At 35.0% G+C, this 27768-nt stretch overlaps 1 protein-coding gene across 1 annotated transcript in view; it reads right to left on the bottom strand.

Moving 5' to 3' along the window:
• Positions 1–27768, bottom strand: part of Nachra7 (nicotinic acetylcholine receptor alpha7 subunit) — a 246500-nt gene that overhangs the window by 55530 nt on the left and 163202 nt on the right. Inside the window, exon 3 of the mRNA XM_078178125.1 lies at positions 17071–17180. Within this exon, the coding sequence (XP_078034251.1) occupies positions 17071–17180 (110 nt within the window). The remainder of the gene's footprint in view (positions 1–17070; positions 17181–27768) is intronic.

Here is a 27768-nt window from a genome sequence, read left to right as displayed (position 1 = left end):
ACAAAAATATTTCTCACGTCATGAAAGAGAAAAGATTATGGATCAAACGTTTCGCTTCTCGGTAAACTGCGTAATGTTAAATTAGTTGCAATATTATATCTATGTAATTTTAGGTAATTTCTTATTCCGCACAGAAGAATAAAAACATTTCCGTCTGAACGCAATAAAGATTTAAAGATTCTATTATATTATTGCAATTTTCTATTATATTCTATTATATTTCTATATTTATTACATCTACCTAATTTTATAAAAAAATATAAATACGTTCAAGAACTACCTAATTGGTATTATACAATTAAATTTTTTAATTTCCATTTAACTTAATAAAATGCACTGATTTTATACAATTTTACGTATAATATTTTAATTTTATAAGAAAATATCAATAATTTTAAGAACTGTCCGATTTGTACTACATCATTAAATTTTTAAATTTCCATTTAACTTAATGAAATGCACTGATTTCATTCAATTTCATAAAAGTAGAAAGGTCACGACGTCTTTGTGTGCGCCCATTAGCACAACTTACTGTTAGCAAACTGGACGAATGGTACTGTTGGAACAATCGAACGTCATTTTCGCGTCTACAATAGAAAAGAGGAGAAAAATCGTGAATTTGCAAATTGCAGAAGTAAACCGGCCGAGATTTCTCTGAGAAGAGTAATGGAGCGAAGAGGGAAGAAGCCGGTCGGGAGAAGAAAAGGCCTAGTTCCCGGTGCCAAGGATCGAAGCCAGTAATTAACGGGCGGTGAATTTATGAAAATCGCGTTTTGGCATCCATAATTTCGTACGCGCTCCAGATACAAGGTTCACGTCGTAACAGTAAATTCCCGTTTGTTTGCGACGTCACGTAGCCGCGTTATAAAGTCACCGACAACCGGCGCGCAATGGGTGCCGATCGCGATTCTACCGGGTACAATGACCTAAAACGAACTTCAAACATAAAGTTATTTATTACGAGGATGTATAATTTATGACGACGAAGACTACACTTACTTCTGTGACAATAAATATTTAATATGTAACGTTACTTGCAGTAGACACAAATTGCAATAACAAGAGAAAATATATTTGAGACAGTAGACTCTTCACAATTCAAATAACGTAGTATTTTAATTAGCATTATGAAATTTTAGTAAATCAAATTTTTTATTTTGAAAATCCACAGTTGAAGTGTGAAATAAATATCTTATTTTCATATACGGAAAATCTGATATCTTATTCTGATTTACATAGAATTAAACAATTTATTTCAACGATTTAAGGCAAGAAATAGAATGTCTTTCGTTTCAGTAACATAAAGCATAAAGTAGAATTCTTCTCCTAATACCTAAACTAAAAATTGCGAAAATAATTAACGTAATATTAAACGATATAATAAAATACATCGTAAGCGTAGACTTCAAAATATTATTGCATTTTAAAAAGTTTATGAATATTTTCTTCTAGCAGTAGCATTATTAACTGAATTTTTCTTTTTTAACATAGCAGACTTAAAAAAATAGTAAAACTACTTTATGAGCTCCAACGTATCGTCTGCGACTTTCGACACGCTACAATCGCGATCGGCGCCGTTGCGCTCCGTCCGCGCTGGAATTAAGCGCAGCGCGTCGAGAAAAGCACGGACAAGCATCGTCGGAATTTATCGGGACCCCGCGACCGAAAATTATCGTAATCGTAAAAGCTTTTACTGGCGCGTGAATTCTTAAACGTCAGCGCTCATAAATAACGTATCGAACAGATTGCCGGCTGCGATTTATCCGGCTCGAGCCACACCGATGTAGCGGGATTCTGGGACCGCAGACGATAACATACGCTCGCACGTGCGGCACGTACGTCGAACTCGCGAAAATACGATCGAAATTTGGTCACGTTGCGCCGCGCCGGTTTCGAATCATGACAATTTTCGTTTCACTTGATGAATCCGCCGCAGTTTAAGGGAAAACACTCCGGGCCCGAGAAATCGAGTTACCGTAAACGATGCGCCACGGCAATTCGATTAATTCTTTCGGCGAAGGTAAAACTTCCGACGGATTAGATAATCTACTTTTATCGAACGAACAGTGAATAGTTCCAGCGTTTCCCCGCTCTCGATGTAACTGTTGTTTTTGATTGGATGTAGCGAAACGTTTTACGAAAGATAGGGTAGACAGAAATTTTTGTATTTATTGTTGTACGATTTCAATTTGATTCGTTATCAACCTTTGTTGTATTTTATAATATAAGGTGTTTTTTAAATTAATTTTCGTTTCATCACGGCTGAAGTAAAAGTTCTGAAAAACGAAATGGCATAACAAATTGTTACAACTCTTTCGTGTAAGCCGCTTTCAAGCTTCAACATGAAGTAACGAAAAAATCAAATGAAATATTAAAATAAATCTGATTTAATAACATTATATGTAAAAATTATATTATACCGCTTTTATTTCAAACGGCTTTGTTTTTGAATGATCTGATAAAAGAGACTTCGATATTGCATTTTCATTTTATTTTTCACTACAAGTTTGAATTGATATAATTTTATTATTTAGCATATTTTAATCATTTTACTTGGTATATTTATTTCGAGCTCTTCAGTTTTCAAAATATTATAATAAGATAGATAATATCGTAATTTCGAAATTCGTAAGATTGTTTGAAAGAAGTTAGATCAAAATTGACGTTCAATGAAAAGGAAAAACTTAAAATTCATATTTGCATATCTTTGTATAATTAAGAACAATTTACTTTTTCATCAAAGTTCCATCGATGCATGTTAACCCCTAAAATATTCATAATTCTACTCGTATATAGGGTCCTTGTTCTTGACTTTACTTATAGTAAAATAATATAAAAAGTATTAACAAAATTTATAAAAAGAATTCAATGAAATAACGAAGAAAGCAAAGGGTAGTTTTCAAAATATATTCAAATGCTTGGACCCTTGGAAAAATAAAAAAATAATACGACAATGTAATGTTCACCTCACTTAGCAATTAAAAGACAATATGTTCCATCAAATTTTAAAAAATACAGGTCGGGTTGTTTTAATAAAAAAAACCCTTTAGCCTAGAATGGAACTTGTCCTCTTTGTACTTTTACAACACCATAATTTAGGTCAGTGACATTAGTTTCCTCAATGAACCTATGTACCGCGTTCCATATTACAATTCCATTGTAATTTACAAAATACTTGTCTGAATTTTCTTTGGATTACGATGTCGTACGGGGGCTTCGTACATTTACGTCAACGATATAGAGTTAGAGAGGCTGTTAGGCGGAGGGTTTACGCGGTATATTAATAAAACTGTAAACGGCAAGTTAACGCGCGCACGATCGTCGCGTAGCAGCGTTGAAAGTTTATGCGCCAGGTGGTTCGACGAAACAAGAATCCATTGCTCGTTATATCCTGTTTTCAAAAAAGTATTAAAACGAACGTTTCCCCCCACCCCAAAAAAAGAACAAAATACACATCGCGTTCCCTTCTCGTTCGCTTATCTTGTTTCCGGCGAAATTACTTTACCGCGTACACAGGGGGTAGCGTCGCCCGGTGACCCTAATGACATAACATATCGCCGTAATTGACGGCCACGCGTGTTCAGCTCTAAACGCAATTAATTTCCACGTTAAAAATTCAGATCACAATGCGACACGTCCGACGCGCTTTTCCGCAAAGCGGTTCGCGTAATTAAAAACAACGGTACGTTTTATTTTGCGTCTCGTAAAGGAAACGGCGATAGAAAATAAAGCTAAACCGTGCAGAAAAAAATGCAGCCGTTTCGAAATTATTTTTACCTGCGATGGTCGGCAGCGTGTGAACATTGTTGGTCGCGTAAATGCTGTGTTTTATACACCGGCAACTGCATCCGGATTCTCCGGTCAGTGTTCAGAAAATAATTAACAGTATTTACTCGACCACCGTGTGTCCTTTTAATTATTTAATTTATTTAATTGCGGAATTTTATTACGCGCCACTTCTGGTACATAAATTAACGAATTCATTTGAAACTAATTTTCACACGCCATTTTGTATTAATAGATATCGTATCTTTGTTAGGTTAGGTTAGAGGGATATTAAAGAAAAATAGTGATTTTAGTGATGAATTCAGTAATGAATTATTCATTTTCTGTTTAAGAAAAATTTTTAATAGTTCCACGTGTTTTATGCAATAATAATTGCTTCCAATAATTGCAAGAAGCTACACAGAGAATTCTTTTATTCTTCCAACATTTTACCGGGTTGAAAATAATGCGGTAGTATTTTTAAATTCTTTAAACATTTTCACTGTTTCGTGCTTGTTGTACTCCCCTTTTTCATAAATGCATGAAAATCACGATTTATCTATCATTTATGAAAAAAAAACCGTGAAACAGTAGGAAACAGTTGGTTCCGTAATATTCAACTTTGTTCCACTATAACATTTTTTCCTGTCTCAGAACACGAGATACATATAACCTGTCCCAATTACACGGCTCACCCTATACATACATATATATATATGTATTGTTCATCAAAGAGTTATACACATTTTAATTGTGCTCTTTGTTTCATATCTCTCGTAAAATGTTCATTGTTCACTTGGGTACTAACATTATGTTTCCGTATGTGGGATAAGGAGAAAAATTGATTCGACATAAAAGCAGAGGCTCTCGTATTTACGAGAAATTATGTACCATGGACGCATTGTCCCACTTCGTAGAATGAAGTTGAGGGTTTAGTAGCTTGCACAATTACAGTTACAATATATCTCAGACAGTATTTATTAGAAATATCGTAAATGTTATCAGCAATTTTTGTAAGACTAATTTTTATGGCATTAATTACTGTTGCTTATTTATCTTTATTAATTTGCATTATAGCTTTTCGAATGAATTGCTAGTGAATCATTATTTACACTATTTATTGTAATTGAAATAGTAGACTAAAAAGAAGACTAACTTTCCTCATTGTGAAAATGGAGGATAGTTTAGAGTTAAGTTAATTCATAGTAACTCTGTTAGTTATTTCATTTACTCTTTCAACATTTTGCCATGGAAATTTTACATTTTTATACACAAGTTAAAATTTGCGAAAGTGTGATTCACCCTACTATGACTCCAATCCTTTCACACCTGTCTAATGCAATTACTATTTTATCCATCACCTATTCACTTCTGTTATCATGAAATCAGCAATCTACTAACCCTTTGTACTTAAATGTCGCCTCTAAAACGACACTATTTTTGAAAGAATTATCGCATTATTAAATTTCTCTGTATGCGATTAATTATCGCTAAAAAGAAAATAATAATTCATACAATCAAATAAAAATAGTCACGTCAAATAGAAACACCATAGATTGAAACAGATATCTTCACTTTAGAATTAAAATAATCTGCATAGGTTTAATCACATATCGGTGAATATCGCGCAAATGCAGTTATAAACAGCCAACCGGACAAGCAAGCAAAACAATCTCCAGTCAGCCATTAACTCCTTCCGTTCCAATAAGATTTCACCGGCCATTAAACGGCTGTCCGATTTCGTCTCGTCCGATTCTTGGCAATGGACACAGGAGTTTTGCCACGGCGTACACCACGGGGATCGTCCGAGCGTAGAAAAAGTTCTGCAGACGATGCGTAAAAATTCGGTCCGGGATCGCGCGGGGCACCCGTTTCCGAGACGCTTGACCGTTCCTTCCGCTTCCTTTGACGCGCCTTAAACCGAACTTTTAATTCGACAAATACGACGCCGGGCTGCTGGAAACCGATACATTACCTACTTAAAAACAATACGGGCCGCAAGCGTTTTCCGACAATATATTTCCGACCGGGAGCGGGGGGAGTGGAGGGGGAGAGATACTTTTCCTGATTCCCTTTAAATGGTGGCGGTGGCTTTGTTTTTAATGCGACTGACCCACTTGGCCTGGGCGCGTCCCACTTTAGCACCACATACCAGCGCTACCAGGAATGTCTGATAGTTTAGAATCTAGATCACACTTAACGGATTGACTGTCTCAAATAAACTTTTTCTTTCGGTACCGCGCTCGCGATAGCGACGCTGCCCTCCCCTCCCCCCTCCTGCTGCGGAGGTGAAAAGGAACGCAAGGAAAATGGAGGTACTACGGTCGTCCTTTTACCTACTTCTTTCACCACCCCCCCTACTCCCATCCACCCCCTGCCCGCGCCTCTCTGCCGTTCCTCTGAAACTTCTCCGGCCGTGCAGAAAGCAGTAATGGAGGGCTATTTAAGGTTTAAATTACTGTATTCACTGAAACTCCACGCGTTCTCCTGGAAAAAGTGTTCCGATAAGAACCATTTACTGATTTCGTTAGCTATTTATTAACGGCGTGACGTACAGGGGTTGCTTCTTCCGATCTTAGAAGTTGGGAGCGTCTGTGCCGAAGTCGGTTCCATGGAAATATGTCTCGCGGAAGCAGCGCGAGATCAACTTAACTTTTAAGAACGATGCTTTCTTAAATAAGAACGGGGCGACCATTGAATAATCGGAGGGCTTGTAACGTTGTACCTCGTTTATTTTCAACGTTTTTTAATTTCTTGTTTTTGTTGGTTATGGAGCACGCCTTTGAGATTAAAACGGGTAGGTAAGATGACCAGAAATGAGTCAAACTTGTCAAGTTTTATCAATTATTAAGTCTATAAGAAAATGCGGGAATATTTTATTGTCATTTTAGTGCAGAGTTTGTTTCGTCTTCGCGTTTATATGATTAACCCTTTGCACTCGAAGCCATTTCAACTGGAAATCTGAAGTCATTTTTCTGGCTTATAGTATTTCCATTTTATACAACAAAGTACATTTTATGCATATGTAATTGATTCTTGTCGTTCGTATCAACAGAACGTAATCTCAACAATTTTTAAAATACAAACTTCGTTAGTATAAAGATTGTTTCGCAACGTGATGGATCAATTTTATGGTGCCTCCCGGTCACCACTCGGGTGCAAAGGGTTAAATTCTTTTCTTTATTGTAAAATTCAGGAAACGCTTAAAGATGCAGCGACATGTTAAGACAGCTAAATAGATCAATATTTAGAATATAATTGCAAGACAGTTCCATGTTCTTTCCAGGAACAAAGAATATTTCGAAGTTGCAAAACTTTTATGGCGCGTCGATGAAGAACGCGTTTACCTCAGAAGTACCAAAGAAAAGTTTCTAATTTGATTAGCCTTCGCGTTTTCGAATACTTGATCAACGTCAGTAAGTATGGAGTCATGTTATCATAAATTTTCAGCGTAACAAAGTTCTCTGATATTTAGCTAGATTTATAGATTAACAACTTTGACATAAAATAGACTCGAACAGCTCCATATATCTAGATTGTTGATTATATATTTATGGTGAAATTGAGTAAATACAATTTATTGTAGTGGAAAGATTAAAAGAATTTTAGAATGTCAATTTATAACTTTTAATCTACTACAATTATTGAAAAAGGGTAAAAACTTGCTATTTATTTCCATTTTTTGCAACTGATGCAGACAATTTGCATGAAAATCTATTCAGTGTTTGTTAATTTTTATCAAAATATGGAAGCATGATATTCATATTCTATCAAGTCATTTCTATAATCAAAAGCATTACAATAAAGCTCGTACACTTCATTATAATTACACTTTTTAATAAATACTGAATAAATTTTCATTCAAATTGTTTGCATTAGTTGCAAGAAATGGAAAATAAATGGCACGTTCCTTTTCTTTTTCAATAATTGTAATAGATTAAAATTCATAAATTGACATTCTTAAATTCTTTTAATCTTTCCACTACGTTCAATTTTATTTACTCAATGTATAATCTTTATCCAGAAAATGTTTAACGAACCGTTATTTAAGCAGAAGCACTGATAATTTCATCTTAGCAATGCTGACTTTTTCGTATGGCCAGAGATACTGTGCGCGATTTATGTGGGTTCATTATAGCGATCGTGTGGATGGGTTTTATTATAATGATAAGAGAACCTTTTAAAATTAATGTTCACAGCGGATGATTCATAAATAGCCGACAATGCTTCGTTTAGTGGGATTTATGAAAATATAATGCACAGAGGAGGGTTGAAGAGCCTTATCTATGGACACCGTTTTGCCATACTGCGCAGGTTTGTATATTCACCTAATATATCCTTTAGCATATATTAACTTAAATAATATTTCCTTGATATTTCTCCTGATATTTAATCACATTTATTAGAATACTTATTCCTTGAATATTGTTATACTATTATTAAAACAATATTCAATTATATTAAACTATTTCTGTCATTTGAATGGAAGTACGATACTCTTTACAGTTATTTAAATACAATAATTTCGAATGATCAAAAACAGAATACAAATAGTATCATATTAGAAATTTATAAATTACACTTCTGAATACGTCTAAATATTAAAAAGTCACCTTATAAATGAAGAAAGCAATTCGCTCTTTATTAGAAACTGTGCTAAAAAGCACCTAAAATTCATAAATGAATTTAGATTTAAATCGAAATAAATTTAGATGAAATTTACCAATTTTTCAAGCCTTTATTTCATTAATAACAATCCTTAGAGTAGTTTTATCATTTATTTACTGCTGGTATATTTTAACTAACATCTCCACCGTTGAAATACAATACTATACAATTTATAAACCTTTATTTTGAAAACATATTTTTAAAGACACTTCTTATAAAACTAACTAGCAATTTCTAACAGCGTAACAACAGTTTATTTGATCTAATTCCTGTAAATCGAGCAATCAGACGACGATTAAGAACGCGCTGGATCATAATGACCCGGCGTCCGCAATCCGACTGTTCAGGAATCTCGTCGAGCACCGTGTCCACCGTACATTGTTTCCAAGCACATACTTATTGTTGGATACTGTACGGAGCAGTGCAGAGGTGAGCCGTAGAATCTCGTTGTTCCGGAATGGCAATTCTTCCCGTTATGGATTCATAACACGGGCGCCACGCGATAGCTTCCATTTTGGAGCTTTGTTTGCCGTGCGCCGCGCGGGCTTGTGCGTGATCGCGTTTCCGTCGCCGAGCTATTTATTCTAACAAACTTCGTAACGGCTTGCCCGGTGAAAGCTCCGTCGGCGGTTCGATCGGACGCGATACGCCGTTACAAGGTGTGTTGTGTACACTGGCCTCATTGGGCGACCTCAAACAATACAGAATGCAGAAGATCGAAAACTTTCGTCGGGAAACTGTTGCGGCGATCCATCATGAATGCGCGACATTAATCGTAGCGACACGGGCTTGTTAATGGGGATCGCTTGATAAGGGCAATCGTTCTATCGAGCTGATAATGACAATAATAGCAGGCGCAGAAATGTACGCTAACAAAAATAGCTTGCAACTTATCGAATACTTTGAGAAACGAATTGTAAATTGTTTCGAGGAAATTAGGAAAGCGTGTGCTTAGTTTGCATATAGTGTACGAGAAGTACGAGAAAACTGATTTGTTACGAATTCACTGACAATACATAGTTTTAAAAACAAATAAAAGGTGGAGCAGAATTTTGATGAAAAATTAATTTTTCCGTGCACATTGAACTCTTTAAAATCCTCCTCTAAATAATCGTATCATAAAGTGATTATTGAACTGTGAATTTTTAGTGGATTTATTGAAGTAGATATAATTTAAAATTACAAAAAGATGAAAGAATTAAGAACGTTGAACCATGAACTTATTAACATTATTAAAGAAAGGAGAAATAAGTGTCCTTTGCTCTTATGCTTGCAGTTTTATGCATAAGATGTGTGTTTTTAAAAATACACGATCGTTAGAATTAATTACACAATAAAACTATTATGTATGTAATAGTATAATATATAATATAATAATAGTATGATATATAGTACAATAATTATTGTGTAATGCTTTTATTAATATCGTCTATAGCAATTATTGCAACATTTGTTTGTAATATTTAGACTGCAGATTTTATGAACACAAACAAAAACTTGAAATACAAACTTACGAATACACAAAGAAAATTGAATAAAATTGTGTTTAATTTTCCAATGAAAATAGTTGTTTTTTATTCGATATCTAGGATCATCTCGCGAAATTTTCACGCAAAAATACAACGTACAGTGATATTTAAGTACCGCATTCACGCGAGAAGGCGCACGACGTATTCGAGGCGTCAATTACTACGAGAGGGCCGACGAAACGACGAAGCTCGTTTAACCAACGTAAGATCGACGCGTATCTTGTCGGCGACGGCTGCGTCGCAGCTGGCTGAATTAAAACAGAATAAACGAGAACATCCGCACTCCATCGTTCGAGAGAGAGCCGGTTGAAAAGTGGAGCACGCGAGAAACGCGGCGTGACAAGGCGACAAAGCGGCTAATTGATCGATCCTCGACGCGATTCAGCCGTTATACACCATCTTTGCGACCGTGCCCCGGACGACAATCTACGCGCGGCACAGAGATTAATATTGGTTCCTGCGTTTGAGGCCAATTGTGCAACGAGGAAGTTGGTCAGCGGCCCAATCGCTTTGAATTGCGCCCCGGATGATGGCTGACGGCGTCGGCGGCGGCGGCGGCGGCGCTGGCCGACGAATATATCGGCGCAGATATCGATGTTAAATTAATTATTCGACGGCGAACGATCACCGTGAGAAACACGCCGTTCGGGAATAAACTTGCTCTCGTTCGATCTTGTAAATCCGCTCGCGAGTAAAACCAGCGAACCCGCGCGCCTCGCCGCCGAATTCTCCACGGGGAAATGTAACGTTTGACAATTATGCTCGGCGAACTTTCCAACTACGTGTAACTGTGATTTTCTTGCGCCGAATGCTGGCAAGTACCTGCACTAGATAGTTCTGCCATGCCGATTATTAATTATTAAGTTGTACGGAAAGTTCCGATGCGGGGGACCAGTTATTAATTTATTGTTTGCGTGCTCTATTGACACGAAATAAGAATGCACGTGGTTTTAAATGTTCTGTAAAAGGATAAGGAGATAATGTAATTAAACATACGAGTTTTGCGGTCGTATTGTTGCAAATATTTTACGTAATTCCAGTTTTGTTTAACAATCGAACGGCGGACTGATATAATTTTTTTAAGATACTTTTTAAAGTACTCTTTTTAGATACTTTAATTTTTCTATCCATCTTAGTAAAACTGGAAAAATCTAAATTGAACGTAAAATATTGTCTGATATTGTCAAACATAATATTGACATAACCTTGATATAACTTTAATAGTACTTATACCACGGGTCCAAATAGACCCGAGTCGTGCTATGCGAGTGTTATTCCAAGTATATTTCATAATGAAGTACAGTAATGCATTTTACAAATTCTAAAAAAAGCGAATCGTAATTTTGTCTTGTCCATTTGATATAAAATAAATTTACTGATTTCTACGATACAATTACATATAACCTCAAAAATCGTACTGAATTTATATGAAATGCATTATCGAATGCAGGGTGTAACGATCAGTGTCATTAACAGCTTGTGAATAATAATTTATTCAAACAGTTTCCGCTCTATTTATCGCTCTTCTCATTCTTTTTAATATTTTCTAAGAAATAAATTTTTCTTTCACTTACAACATTTTTCTTTAACTTACAACTTTTTTCTTTAACTTACAACATTTCATTAAATCATGCAATTTCATTATCATGCATCTTCCAGTTGTTATTCAGTGCAGTAATGTTTTAATGTTCCGCAGGTAACGCGAACAGGAATTGTTACCCCTTTCACTGCGAACCGCAACAGAACTGCGCTCGATGTACCGAAAAGAGTTACATCGTATCGACCGGGTTTTACCTTGGAAAATGCAGCTACCCGAAATCGTTTGAAAAAGAATATTTGAAATTGGACCGGCCACACAAGAATGCACCGGCAAAATTTTGATAAAGAATGTACTCAACATTCGGGGCAATTGCAAACGGTGAAATTGTTCGAAAGGAAACGAACTATTAAAAGTGCACGGAACTTGAAAATTGCTCGCGCAGTACAATTTACATTACAACTCTCCGGGAAATTTAACGTAACGCAACAATGACTCTGCGAGTGTTTAAACATTCTTTTTATGACTGGAGCGTTACAAAATATTTTATATAATTAACATTAAACGTGCCAGGTATGACTGACACGTGTTGCTTAATAAAAATTACAGTGCTGAATTTGGTTAAAAATCTTGCGATTTTTATAACAATATGTGCTGAAAGGAAGAGATTTTTTTGGTAATATTCAAGAGAAATGAGAAATTCGAATTTTAAACATTTATTAATAAAATATGTAGAGCCGGTTATTCGACAATAGTACGTTCAGTGTTGATGATATTCCTATGTATACACCGGTCCCTATACTGACAGAAAACTGAGTTAAATGTGACATGTAATAAATAGATATAAAGTAATATCCAGGAGAAATGTCGTTTGAATTTTAATCATTTATTAATAAAATATGTAAAACACTTTACTCGACCAATAATAGCACGTTCAACGTTGATGAAAGTAAATTAATTTTATGCAATATTTCTATGTATACACCTGTTCCTATACTAATAGAAAATCGAGTTAAATATGACACGAATTTAATATTGTTTTTAATTAATCAAACGCGTCAAGTATATGGCCGCATAAAATTATACAGAGAAGATAAAATAGTGCTTCTCGTTCGCAGCTGTGCGCTGAGACAGTTGACTCGGTATCCTCGCCTTCGACACGGTTGCCTTTTCATTACGAGTTCAGCGTCGCGTCGTCAAGTGGTTAAACATAGGGCATTCTTCCCCGGCGCGTGTCATTGTCGCGAACACACACCTTACACGTGTTTTTAATGAGCACCATACATCTCTTTTCTATTTTCCTGTTCGTACTTAATCCGTTTCATTAAATTTCTGCCGGCCATCTCTCCATTAAACCGCGCGCGGCGAATTGCTTTACAGTGCGTATAACAAGAACTCGTAAAAATATTAACTTAGCCATTTGTCTCTTAAAACGGCACGGTTAAAGCCCCAGGTCGGGCCGGTTGTGTGTATCGTAACCGGCGTTACTTTGCCGCCTTTTCATTTGTTTTATTCGCAATTATCAGGGCTTTCGGCTACGTTGCAGCGCCCTATTTCTGATGGGAGCTTTTTCGTTTCGAAATAATGCGTGTACGATTACGGCGCTTTTAAATGGTGTCAATGAAATTCGGGACCGTCTGAATGGTATTTACGTGTCGAAGTTGCTTTGATCGTGGATCGCGTACAGCCGATTGTATACACCGTATGGGAAAATACGTTTGAAGATTGTTGAAAAATTGTTGAACAATTTCATATTAAAGGTTTAATGGTTGTAGAAGTGTAAAAATAATTTGTGAAAATACCACTTGTATAGTAAAATGTCGACGATATTTCGAGAGTAGTTATTTAAAATATTTTATATAAATTTTTGCGATAATTGTAATAGTGTTGCAAAAAATAGAAATCTGATTTTGCGATATTTTATCAAAAATTGCTGGTAATAAATAAAAGGGAAATAAAAATAGGTACCCTGGTACGCGGTTAAATTTATTCGGCACACATTTTGTAGAACAATCATTCTATATATTTTTTATAATAATATTAAAAATTGACCACTGTGAATGTCATAAAAATTAGGTTACTATGACACAGTTATAAAATAACTACTTAAGTACTATAATCCTTGAAGAAAACTGTTTCAAAATTAAATTTAATATATTAGTGGCTTGCTCCTAGTAATTTTTCAAAATCAATAAAGATAATTCATGACACTTGTAAATTATCAAAAATGTTCACTATATCTGTACATATTATCGGAAGTATGATATACCTCGTAGCCGTTACAGTTTCTGCATGGCACGCCATAATTTATAAAGACAATGTTATCCGATAAATCCGCGTTTTATGAATCATTTTTAAATCGCATTGTCGACTTCGTCATTTCACGGAGCTAACTGGCAATAAGCCGGAGTTGTTTTGGTGTTATCACGTGGGAGTGCGACGAACGATCGAGAACGATAGAAATGAAAACGAATTGCGAACCAATGAAACAATTGAATTAACGCGGCTGCTATCAGCGTCGTCACATTTGCGAAAATTCCCATCGTGGATCTCGCAAAGGAAAGAGACATTGAAATTTCATTGAAAAACATTCAGCGAATCGCAAAGATTTCAGTCGACAATTATTCCACCAGTCTATTCGCAAAAGACTGCGCGGCGTTTAATAAAATGCGGAAACAATTCGTTGAATAATTGTGCTGTCGTTATTTATTTTTAATTGTGCAGAGAATGGTAGAATTGTCAGCTGAATTGCGTAATTGTATAATTGATGTAAGCAGATAATAATATAATAATATAATATTAATAATGTAATAATAATGTAATATTCAATACAATATCTAATATAATATCAAATAAATAATATCGAATATAGTTTCTCCATAGTTTACTAAATATATTTTTATTACACCGCGTAAAAACTAACAAAAATAAGTATCTCTTGAACATAAAATTTCACGAAAAAAAATTGGTAATTGTACAAACATTATACGAAAAAAATATATTATATTACATACATTATACCAAAATTAGTTCCGCCAAGCATTCAGAATATATTACAAGACTCGGTGCCAGTGAATTGTAATAAAATTTCTTTCTCGTCTGTTGAATAAATTTCGTAAAATGCGCTGCACGGAAGAGTCGTAATAACAGTTGGTGCACTGGGTGGGTAGTATATTCCAAGAAAAGAATACCGTTCCGCTGACTATTCCGTAAACTTGAGGAACAAGGATTCGGCGTCTCAAAACGACACTTCGATTTATAGTCGGTATCAGTGTTCCGGATGGAATAGTTTTTCCGCGTCGAGCTCTGTCAAGTTTTCCCAGCCCTTGAACGAGCGCACACGCCGAGACGAAAATTTGTAACACTTTGATTTCCATTCGAATCGCTCGCAACGGAATTTAAATATTACGTCCGAAGACTTTACTTTCTTGCGCGGGGCGAAGTTGTTTAAGGAACTCTACGCTTCGAAAACAACTCGGCCCATTCGTGTTCCCGCGAAAATCATTTGACCGGGAATAAAATTTTTATGTTTTTCAGAATCATTAATCCAAGGATGTTTATAGCAGTAGAAAGATTACGGTCTGCTTGTGGTCATTTTGTATGCACTTAAGAGAAGGTGTTAAAATTCTGGTTCACTTCGAGATATATTTATTTTTAAAATACTATTAAATAGTACACTTATGTATTATTAATTAGTTATTATTGTTATTATTTGCTAGGTAGCCATTAATCTCTGAAGCACGGCAGGATTTTGCGCGAATTAAATTTTTCATAACTAAATTACCATATCTCTTAATTTATATTTTTTTTGGTATGCGTCTGTTAATAGAATAAATAAATAAATAACATGGTAGTAAATAAATAGACAAATAGTCCCTAGTGTTTAACAGTGGCTAACAATAAATTAAATAAGAATATAGAAAATGTAGAATATATAAAAGAGAAAAAGAAATTAAAATATACATATAATTGTCTTGTATAGGTTAGGTCGGCCAGGGGTTAATATATATAAAAATAAATATAAATTATAGCTCGATTGAGTAAAGCACTATAATAGCGCATTGTGTCTAAGAGGTTAACGAAAAAATTAAATATAAAAAATTAATGAAAGAACATTGTTGGAAAACAAATATAGGTTTAAAATTTCATGAACATTTTTCGACCATCCCTTAAGCATGCTAGGGTTAATCCTATTGAACAGCGAGGCGTTCGACGTTGGACCACGGACGCCATACTTTTATTGTCCACCCTCCAAATGAACTATTCAAAGAGCGTTCCCTTGGTGTCAGGCTCAGAGACGCGGCTCGGCCAAGTTAAAATCAAACCACGCCTTCCGCGGAAGTGTAATTCGCATTATAAAACCGAGCTAACCAGAGACAAAGCTTGTTTTGTATTCTCCGGGAAATTCCATCGCGAAATTAATATGCACTGGACACGATGCCGCTCTCAAACGAAAGATGAAAGTCCAATGGCGGGCGCAACTTACAATTTCTCAGTGAAATAATAGACCCAGGCGTACTGAACTATATTCAAATTCAGGTATGCGAATCCGGACGAAATACTTCGTTATTATCGTTGCTATTCTTCAGAATATATTTTACATTGTTACTGGGTTGTAATAATAAATGCATCAATTGCGAGATATTTATGCTACGTAGGCGAATATAGATGTTAAATAATTAAATATATGATTTTAAAGACTCGAAAATAATATGAGAGTATTTTTAAATACTTTAATAAATGCATAAATAAAATCGGTAGTCTAATTATTATGGTCCAAGAGATTTCTTATTTAAATATATAAATATCTTTCTCATATAAATTTTGATCTTTAATAAGGAGATCAAAGTATTTTCATTATCGACAAACATAACTTCATTGCTAATGATATTGAAAATATTTGTTCCCTTCTAAATTGTTAAACAAGGAAGTTACAGACAAATTTGTTGAAGCAGCTATCATTAAACAATGGATTTCTTCGCAAAGAATTTCTAAAATCAATTGCACTATATACAATCTCTTTAATTATTCGTTTCAGCTGTAATGAATGCAACAGTATTTCCAAGTTCATCGAACATATTTACCGTTTCACATATCTATCAATTTTTATTACAAATGCATAGAATCCACAATTTAGTTAATATGTTGCTCAATAATTCCGTATGATTTTCGTATACCAATGACCACCGTGTTTAGTCACGGAGAACAATAGTACGAATCGTTCCATTAACATTTTCTCGGCGCGTCATTAATTCGCGCATTTTATTTGCTTATCCGGTTTTAATATGCGCGCGAACAAATTCCCTCGGCGATCGCGTTAACGATTTTATCGAACGCTGTCTGCCACGGATAGTAAAATGCTAATTAACGTAATTAACGGCTGTTTATTTACAATGGAGATTGGCCTGTACCGACGAGACACTCTCTGCGAGGCTTTAAGAGCGTGTAGGTTAAAGGAGTGCGAAGGGGGGGGGGGGCGGAGCTTCGATATCCTTTTCCGCTGGTTACGCGCGTTGTAAAAATGAGGCGGATTGTTCCATGAATATTAAACGAGTGAATACAGTGTGTTACCTGTTATACATGAGAACGTCGGGTTTCCAAAGTCTATGTGGCGGGATCCTAAGGTCTCTCACGCCTCCATACTCCGACGTGTTCCATCTCATGTTCACGTCGTTCCATTCCTGCAAATCCAACAAGATTTATTCTTTAGAAAGATCGTCGTGATTGTTTACACCTACGATTTACAATTAAATTGCAGATCAGTGTATAAATTAATTTTCCTTATCGTTTCCTACAGATATGATATTATTTTAGGTATTACATAAATAGAAATGGAAATAAAGTGCAAATAGAAATAGAAATAATAAATGAAATAATAATAGATCATTATTCTATTCGTATGTTATTAAAATATTGAATGAGGCATTACTTTTCTGTAAAATGTTTCGAATTATTGAAGATCAAATGAAAATGTTATACAGTGCTCATTCTGTTCATTTTTCATTATCTTGCATATAACTTTAACGTATACTGTACATTTAATATTATACACATACTGAAATAGTATCTATTTGTTCTTACATTAAAATCGTCCGATTGATCGGACTGCTGTTGGATTTTCAATCAATTAAATATATTACAATTTTATTTTACATAAAAATTCCTCGGTCATTAAATCAATCGATAAACTTTCGCCACTTTTATTTCAATTCTTCTGCTTAATGTACAATATTAAATTCTATATTATGAATCGTAATTGTTTGTTAAATTTCTTAGAAAGGATTTCAAAATTGTAAAAAGTAATAACAAATTCGCGAAAAGTATGCTGTCTTATTTTTTATAATGGAATTTATATTATATATATATATATATGGACTGAAAATATAAATTAGACGAAGGAAGCAAGTCGATTTTCGGTGTTGCATTTTAGGAGAGCTACTATTTTAGCGGAGTATTATTATAAGACGGTATATTGCATGTCTTTTCGTGGAGACTGTCATTCCTTTTTTCGTGTAAAGTTACTCGACTCTCATGCGTTCCCTTGGGCAATGCCTGCGGCCTCGCAACACGTATACTCCTTGTACTTCTATGGGAATGTTTTCGGTACACCGCAATAATTTAATACCTTTCGACTGTGTAAGGTATATAATAAACGTTCACGTAATTTATTTGTCCATTAAAAATAAATTCTTTTCACTATTACGATACGCACAAACGTTTTTTGAAATTTTATATTATTCAATGAACGAATATAAAACGAGATAATATTATTACCTACGACTATGTAATTTATTTTTCATCTAAAATAATTTTTTTACATTTTCATTTATTATTCAAAAATTTCAGACGCTTCGTACAGTATTCAATAAAACAATTCAGTACACAGTCGAGTAAAATTTTTAATTTGTTCAAGTGGTTGATAAAAACAGTTCAAGGAATTCATCGTCGACGATTGAATGAATCGATTAATTGAAAGAGGTTGTTCATAATTGTTAACTTCTGTACGAAATAGATTAAAATAGATAAAAATTATCTTTATCAAGTTTACCACTTTATCGTAGTTTTTTAATCGCGACTAACAATTGGACAAAATTCAATCGTTAACTGCAATTAACAATAGCAATTCAGATCTTTTATTTTTCATTTCCATAACATCGATTCCATAAAAATTCAATGCACCGTTGATTAATTTGTTGCTTCGGACTCGCGCGTTGATATCGGGTTTCAAGAGCACGCTAGAAGCCGAAAGTGCTTTCTACGGAGCGCGAGGTAATAAATTCGCTTCGGAAACTCTAATTCCGCGACTGTTTCATTGACAAGCGGAGACGCCGCTTGCTGCGAAATAATCCTGGAAATTCTATTGGAACAGCGAACAAGAAGAATGGTGCGCTGTTTCTGGTTGACGTTGAATATGAAACGAGTTTGGTTGACAAGACGAGAAAAAGAGGACAGCACGTGCTGGCTTGCGCGTCGCTGTAAAAACGAAAGAAAAAAAGAAAGAAGAGCGAAACGGCATAGTCTATCGTAGTTGCCAATTTCGTGACATCGCGAGAAGTACGTTAAATAGTTGGGGCTCCCCGGGAGCTCTTTCGCCGTGAACGATGCGCTGTCGATTCCAGGGTGCTAATACCTTCCCAGCCGAGTTTTCGAGGAAATTTTCCAGACTTTCCGTCCACAGTTTGCACAACTTTGCCGGAAATACGAGGCGATTTGGAAAGTTCCGAAGTTTTGGCAGGGCTCTTCACTTTGGTATTTCGGACCCTTCCTGGTTAAGACAAGAACCGATGCGGACAGAACGCCGATAAGCTAGCAACACCCTATCGCATACTCGCCGCGATCGATCTAGACATAAACAAGTGGTTCTCTGAGTAAAAAGTTTCGTACAGAGACGCGGCGAACTTCCGATTAACTTATTCGATGAATATCCTCGTTTAAATGCACTAAGGATGTCGCATATAATTATTTTATAAATGTACTGAGAATATTCGGGAAATGTGTTGAAGCTGATTATACTATTAACGAGATCCATCTAGATATTATCGAGTTGCTTTCTGAGTAAAAAGTTTGATACCACTCGGTAAAATATAAAGTTGGAGGAATTTGAGAATGTATTAATGCTTTACAGATTTTGTTATTCGGCCATGAACATTTATGTCATCAGTAGATAATTAAATCTACTAATATTTTTTTATTTTCATAATATTAGCGTTACGTACTATTTATTTGATCTATTTATTTCATTTTTATTTTATTTATTTTATTCGTCGCAGAAGGCACTTAGTACAATTTAACACTTTGATCTATAATAGCCTACTTTAGTTTACTTATCAATTTAATTAATTTAATTTAATATAATTAATATGAACTTATAAACCTATTAATTAAATTTAATATAATAATCTAATGAATTTACCTATTTAATTTACCTATTAACAAATTATTAGTTAGCCTATAACCTAGTTTTTTATTAGCTTTTTCAAGTGAATAAAGTATTAATATCATATACGATTTATTAAAATTATTAAAAGAGGGGAAAATACTTTTATCTGACTTATGTTTCTTACATTTAATTTAGATATTTTTGTATATTTAATTTAGACTATATTACGAATATATTTGTACTAAAAACACTTTTAAATTAATTACGTCAGTTTTGATAAGTGATTAGGATGTGTTATATCCCTCTTGGATTTCTCTTGTTGATACATTCTTCTTAATGGAAAGACACGAATTGGAGTTTAATGTAGGAACAGTATAGGGGAAGTTTCGAAGAAGTGTAGAAACGATTGCGGACTTTCAGAAGTAACTTGATCCGGCCGGAGATATCGTATCGCGCGGACTGATGTAGAAAATGATTTTAATGGAAACTTCTGCTGGATGTAACAGTAAGCGGTTGCTAGTCAATTTCATACATCGTACTCCTGATTTCAATAAACTCCATAACATATAAAAGAATTGGAACGAATATTATACGAGCTTCACGGTAAAATGCATAATATCCAAAGAAATTAGAATCATCAATATCACGTTTTTCAACTTTTGCTCTTTAAGTATTACAATTATAGAAATAATGACAATTTATTCCTTGCTCATTCTAAAATAAAAATAATTCCATAAAATAAAATAACTATAAAATATTCAACATGCTTCAAAACTGTAAGATAATTGAAGATAATATTTTTCATTGAAGTTTCATATATAATGCACCAATTTAACGGTAGTATGGTATGGTTATAAACAAAAAAACAGTAGTTATAACAATATCGACACTCTTTATCCCTTACTTGTGCAATTAAATAATTGCTCTTTATCGTTTTTTTTTGTTTAAGTCGAAAGAAGATAGAAAATCATAAGAACAGTGTTAATAGATGTAGAGAAACATAAAGAATTAAAAAAGCAAAATAGGTTCGGACAATAAATATTAAGTCTACCGGAAAATTCTACCTGTTCTTTAAGGCAAGAAAATAACAAATTCTGTAAGCATCTAATATTAATTGCACTATTATAATAATTTAATATCATTATAACATATGTGTTGTCAACGTGATGGCGATTTATGAATATCATATTTGAGAAATATATGTCGCAAATAAAATTACATTAGTGGACATAATTTTCCGGTAGACCTAATGTTGAAAAAAGTAACCTTTTTCATAAAGCAACACAATTTGTTCCGCACCCCGTTGATTCCAAATATTATAGAAGGGCCGATGGGAAAATTAGAGTTTGACTCGCGAAGGAAAGGATTCCAGTGATCCGAGCTGGCCGCCAATTGGTCAACGGCGCGAGAACGAAGAGTTGTTGGTTTTTTTTCTCTCTAATCGAGGAAAATGACGAGAGTAGAGCGTATCGACGGGCTCCCACGTTAACCGCAGCCGACCCCACTCGTAGAATACTTCTCTTCGGTTTGTTCCTCGATCCGTTCTCCTGTGTTGGCTGTTAGATTCACACCCATTAGTCTCTGACTCCCGATTGATTAGCCACTGATGGAGTACACGGGCAGATAATTAATAATAGCCACTGTGCTTGATGGTTTACGCGGGCACGCATAGACCGTTTATTATATATCCATTTGCACGCAGGCGTGTGGAAAGCCAGCATACAGGTTCGTCGTTCCTCTCATTATGAGATTAGTTCATGACTAACGAACGCGGCTTTGAGGTAAATGGCATATTCAAGCGATTTCGTCTTCCGGTTTAATTCGGACCCCTCCATGGAAAGTCTGCAAGGGATCGCCTAAATATCCGGCAGCCAATTAACAACCACTCGCGGCGATGCTTTCGTGCTCACAGAATTTTGATAAGCTTCGGTTGTGTCTTTATTTTTAGCTTCAGTTCCTTATTTTTTTAATAATTTATCTGCCAACAGTTCGTCGAAGATTAGCAGTTAATAATTTCTGAAGCGACGGTAATCTCTTCCATAAATAATGTAATTATTATTAATATATTAATATATTTCAATAATACATAAAATGAATATATTACATCGATGTATTAATACAGTATAATGAAGAATAAGCACGTCATACTTTTTTGTCATATTTAGAGATCATGTTGCAACCCTTATTTCAAATTTCACCCCCTCGATAATTCCTCAAATTTTAATTTAATCTTTACACTATATCTAACAACAATAGGAACTCAACAGTGATAAATATATAATAAAATTAAAACTATATAAATAAATACTAATCTAGTAAAGAGTTTTCTACATTTAACTAAGAAAAAGAGCAACGCGTTCAGCTAGAAGAACGAACGGACCGATCCGTTGGACGAAGATAATAAAATTTCAATTCCATTATACACTTCCAAGCAGGAGGAATAGTTTGCCAGGTGCGCAGAAAAGCTTCCCGAAAAATTCCGTATACAAAAAGCACGACGGGCGTAAGTGTCCGGACTTTAAAAATGGTCGTGCTGTCTTCGAGGAAAGGGGGCGCCGTGTCAGCAGGAGCACCCTTCTCCCTCTGAAACAGTTTTTGTTTCCTGTTGACACAACTTCCGGCTACGGGGACGCCGTTGTCCAGAGCGGAGCATAATTTTTAGATAGCGCGGTGCCCGCTTTTCTTACTGGGTCAATCGGAGTTTCCCCGCTCGCAACCATAGAGCCGGTTTTGATCCCGAGAGCTCAACACCTGCGTGGAGGCCAGTGACGGGACGCGTCACGTACAGACACACGGACGGAATCAGCATTTTTCTCCTAATATTATGGGCAACGTATACAGCTCGGGGATGAAAGTGGGTCGAAGCGTTTCCGGGGACTCCTGGACGACGGTCAAAAATTTTCTATACGGCGATTTAGCCCAGTTTACTTTTCTGTTCGTCAAAGAAGTAAAACTTCGCGTTGTTTATGCACGGCTTCCTAAGCATTCGGATGAAGTAAAGGTATTGTGGAAGCTGCTGGCGAAAAATTTTGACAGTGTTCCATCTATTTCTATAGAAACAATTGTTTGGGTGCTTTAGAATCAAAAATTAATTACTTCATTAATATCGAATTTATATTTGTAGAAATGGAATAAGTATATGTTAATCTACTATATGCATAATGTAGACAACTAGATCTTTATTTTTCATAAAATAACGTTTGGTAATTACAATTGCTTATCTGTTAGCTTTTACTTCATTTCCAAAGAATTTTTGGAGTTTGAAATTAGAAAATTTCTTAAGAGTCTAATCTAAAATAAAATTTAATTTATTCATGTAATGTTACACGATTATTTTTAATCTTTGTATTTCAAGTGTAGAACATATGTATATTCAGTGTAGTTTATTATGTAGAATTATTATTGTTCCGTTTCATGAAGCGTGTCACCTTTTTATTACTTCAAGTATCATTTCTTTATCATTACTATATCATTACTTTAATTTTAATTTTAATTCATTCCTTACTAACTAATTAATCATATAACATCGAACGCTGTTTAGTTTATAGTGTAAGCCATAGCTCTCACTCCTTAAATAAATTGTATTCTAATATTATAAAATCCACAGTTTAATAAAACAATACATATACCATTAAAACCTTCCTAAAACCTCTGTCAAACATCTCTGGCAAAGTACCGACGTTTGTATAAAAATGTAACAAGGAATTCAATTCCCAATGGTACAAGATGTCTCTCTGCAATACATTGTTCCTCCAAAGTATATGGAAGACTATTTTTTGATAGTAATTTCATGGGAAAGCTTCTACGCTCAAATCCTAGCAGTGTAGCTTTCACGGACAATATTGCTTTCTTTTAGGAGGGTTCCTCCACTTACCGTATACATTACAAAGGATTGATCTCCTTATCCATGGAGAAAACTGAGAAGCTTTTGTTCCTTTCGGAGGGGTGGGAGGAGACAAATGCTCGCAATCTTGTCGTGCGCTTCACGTACAGCGAAAACGAATTTTCTAGGTGCAGGCCGGGATGGAAACGCGCTTCGCAGAAAAGGCAAAAGTCATGAAACGGAAACTGACAATGAGACAGGTTCCGGTGAAATGCTCCCTGACCCCCCCGGACTCTCTCAACGTTAAATGAAAAATACATGTATTCCCGAAAGACGGTGTCCGAACGCTTTTCCCCGAGCTTTCGAGTGAGCTCATCAATTTTTTGTGGTGGAACCTAACCGGGCTTTGACATGCCTTTGGCGCACAAATCATTGTTTGCAACAGCTATAATATATATAATAATATAATATAATAATATAGTGTAATATATATAATATTAAAATGATTGTTGTAACTCCAGTAAAAATAGTGGACAATGAGAGACGAGCGCGCGAATTTTCAGCGAGTTTAACCTCAAACTTTCAGTTGCATTTAAAGTAGCGAAAAAAGAGTGAACTTAATGCATTGTTTTTAGTACGTGACAATGATAATTTTAAGAACAATTATTAATTATATAATTCCAGGAAAGTAATTGAGCAAACTTACTGCGAAACTTCTCGAGTTACTGATTTGCTCAAGCGAAAAAAGGCTAGGGTGCAAAGAGTTATTATTATAATAGAGTATATTGTACATTATTATGTACAAATTGAAAAACTAAAATATGACGTGCTATATTTTAATATACTATATACGTACTAGTAAAATTTTATAATAGTATGTTACAGTATATCATAGTATAATATATTATAATACAAATACATTGTATAATATATCATTTAATATATTACAGTATACTATCTGCATGATAATTACTGCAAACAGTGTTATGCAATAGAATGCATTTAACATTGTCCTGCAAATAAAATACAAGAAACACTAGCTACATAGACTCAATGTTCTTACTGTTTTTAATTTCGGTATAACATTATTAACAAATTTAAAAAATCGATAGTCTGAAAGTTGTTATTTGACTTTACGATTCCATACAATTAACTCTGTTTTTAAATCTTCTCGAAGAAGAATAATCAAATTGTAATAGCAGTTATTAAAACTCAGGTCCATAAATGGTATAATAAAAGGTTACAGTTATACTATATAGTTAATTGAAAAAGCTGGAACAATCTGAATCTTGCATTTCATAGAAACACATTTATGATCTTTGAGATAATAGTTGGAATGCAATAAATTTTTATGAGCAAAGTTTAAACCAATATGAGAGATGGAGAAATTTATATACATTAATGTATAATATATACATGAATGTAAAATTAATCTTTTTTAAAAATATATATAACAGTCAACGATTACAGAAATGAGGAATATTAAAAATAGTTTAATGGTTCACTGAAGTCACTAAAATTTCGTAAAAGAAAAATTTTAAACCGCTACCAAATTCATGACGCGGTACGAATGATTTCGATGCGTATTTTTACGCGAGTACGCGGTTACTCCGTTTCCGGTTATACAGCTGTTCGCGTGACACATTGCGTAATTATGATCTCGATTATAGAGGCAGCTGTGATTGCGGCACCGGTTTCTTCGGAACGGAAAGTAATTCACGCCACAAGGGGTTAATATGTGTCATGTTACGCGCTCCTGTTACAACCAAGCCGCCATAAAGCAATATTATATGGACCCACGTTCCACTGACACTCGCTGATAATTCCGGTCGTAAATTCCACGATAAGAAAACGGAGCAAGATTCGAAACGTACGTGCCACGAATTTAGCGGAATTAATGCCGCGATGTGTACGAAAATCCTAACATTTTGTGATTTGATTTTAATTTTATTTGTTTCTTGTGAAATTTGAGTATATTCGACGATTACTTCGATTCTTTACTAATGGACGAACTTTAACCCCTTGCTGTACTTTAACGAGTCAGACTCGCGTTGGAGATATTTAGTAATAAGCTGTTAGGTATAAATGTTCATCCATTAATTTAAGTAGAAATCAAATTTTATTCTTTTGCCGCCAATATTTAAACATTCGAATAGATGTAAGTACAGAATAAATACAAAATTCCTTTTCCTTCTTAGAAATTAGTGGGATCGAAAATATTCTAATCATAGTAACTGTAAAGAAAATTATAAGTTTAAAGGTTATTATACGTTATGTTTACTTTCATAGTATTTCTTTATTAAAAGGTTCTAGACGAAATTAAACGTATCGAAGATTTTTAATGACTAGAAAGACAAAATATTTAATTAATGCTACAGAGTCTGTCGACGTTTCATATCTTTCACTTTGAGATTTCATTCTATATATAATTCAAGCATACTTATTGATAAAAATGACTAATGATCTGAATAAATAGTCTTTCAATCGTTATAAGGTATCTTTTGTTAGTCAATTTTAGGTGTCAGTTGGATTTATTTTAACTAGGAAACTACAGATTTCGATACAGATTTAAATAGATAATTAAGAAAACATCATTCCTTAATCTATTAATAATTTTTATTAAATTTCTCATAATTCTCTATTTCTGAAAAACTAGTCGATTTACATCTCAACAAAATACAAAATTGAGAAAACGTCATTTCTTAATTTATAATTCTCCATTTCTGGAAAATCAATCTAACACCTCAACAATGTTCAAGCCATTCGAACCAATTTGAACAAAGATGTTCCGCTTAAATAAGCGTTAACTTGGCGACGTGGTTGCGAATGTCGATCGAACAGAAATAGAAATGTTATTCACGGTCATAGAACCGATCCCCGGCAAGACTGTATTTGTTCGTCGCGAACGGATCGCGGAGTCTCGCGCGGCGTCAATCGGCAGCAGGAAAATTAATTAAAATAGTTGACCGATTTTCCCCGCAGACAATCGTCCCGGGGAACGGGCACGAAACGAAAGTTAATCGAACCGGTGGGATTTCTATTCGGGCGCGGTCCTAATGGAACCCGGAAAAGCACCGAAGGACTTTCGACGTCGCCTTACAGGCGATCGTAAATTCCTCCCTCGAATTTTCGTGACCGCCCTCCCCCCACCCCCTCCCTTCGCTGGCTCCTTCTTCGATTTTTCTTCCCTTGTGTCCGGGGGCATTCCGTTGCCCTGGTATTAGAGAAATCTCGCAGGACCTAATGACACGTCCGCGTTAAATTTCGCCAATCGGGGGGAATCTCAGTAATTTCGTTTATCGGCGGAGTGGAACACGCCCGAATACCAGCCCCTTGTTTTATGGTACACTAATACGATCGACGGAGAGCGAGAAGGAGGGGAGGGGGGGCTGGGCGGGGTGATCTACAACGTTGCATTGGCATGCCGTCCTGTCTTCCATTTCTCGCTTTTACGTTCGGCTCGAAACAGTCGCATTATAGGTCAGGGAGGGCCGTACATTAAGGTAACGAATGGCGTACGATTAACGTTCCCGCGAGCAGAGTGTTCCGGATAATGGCACATTCTACCTTGGAAGAGGGTGTTGAAGTCTCTTGAAGGATGCTTTCCTTGGGATTCATCTTTTTTTTTCTACAGAGATTCCGTGAAATCGTGTTAGAGGGAAGTAGCCAAATGTCGGGTGGACCGTTTTGTTTCCTGTCCGTTGTCACGGGGCCTTGTGAATCGATGACAGCAGTTACATTGTTCTTGTAAATAGTAGAGAAACTCTGTCAAGTTCTACCAAAACATTATTGAACAATGAGCAGAAAAATTTTTCCAACGATTGAATTGTTTCGAATGGTGATTGAACGTTTCGTAGGTTAGGTTCGAATGATTTCTTTGCTTTGATATCGCAGATACGTAAGAATAATTTACAAATTAAATTTTTACATGTGCACAAGTCACCAAACGACAGTTTTAATTTGTACATTGTTTGAAATATTGTTGTGATATTAAAGTAAAAAAGCAGCTGCTTGAATTAATTATAAATACAATACCAATGTACCCAAAATGTATTTTTTAAATTTT

The sequence above is a fragment of the Augochlora pura genome, chromosome 4 (assembly GCF_028453695.1).
Source record: "Augochlora pura isolate Apur16 chromosome 4, APUR_v2.2.1, whole genome shotgun sequence".
NCBI lineage: Eukaryota > Metazoa > Arthropoda > Insecta > Hymenoptera > Halictidae > Augochlora > Augochlora pura.
The sequence above is the reverse complement of the archived record's forward strand: the minus strand, read 5'-3'. Positions and strand labels throughout refer to the sequence as shown.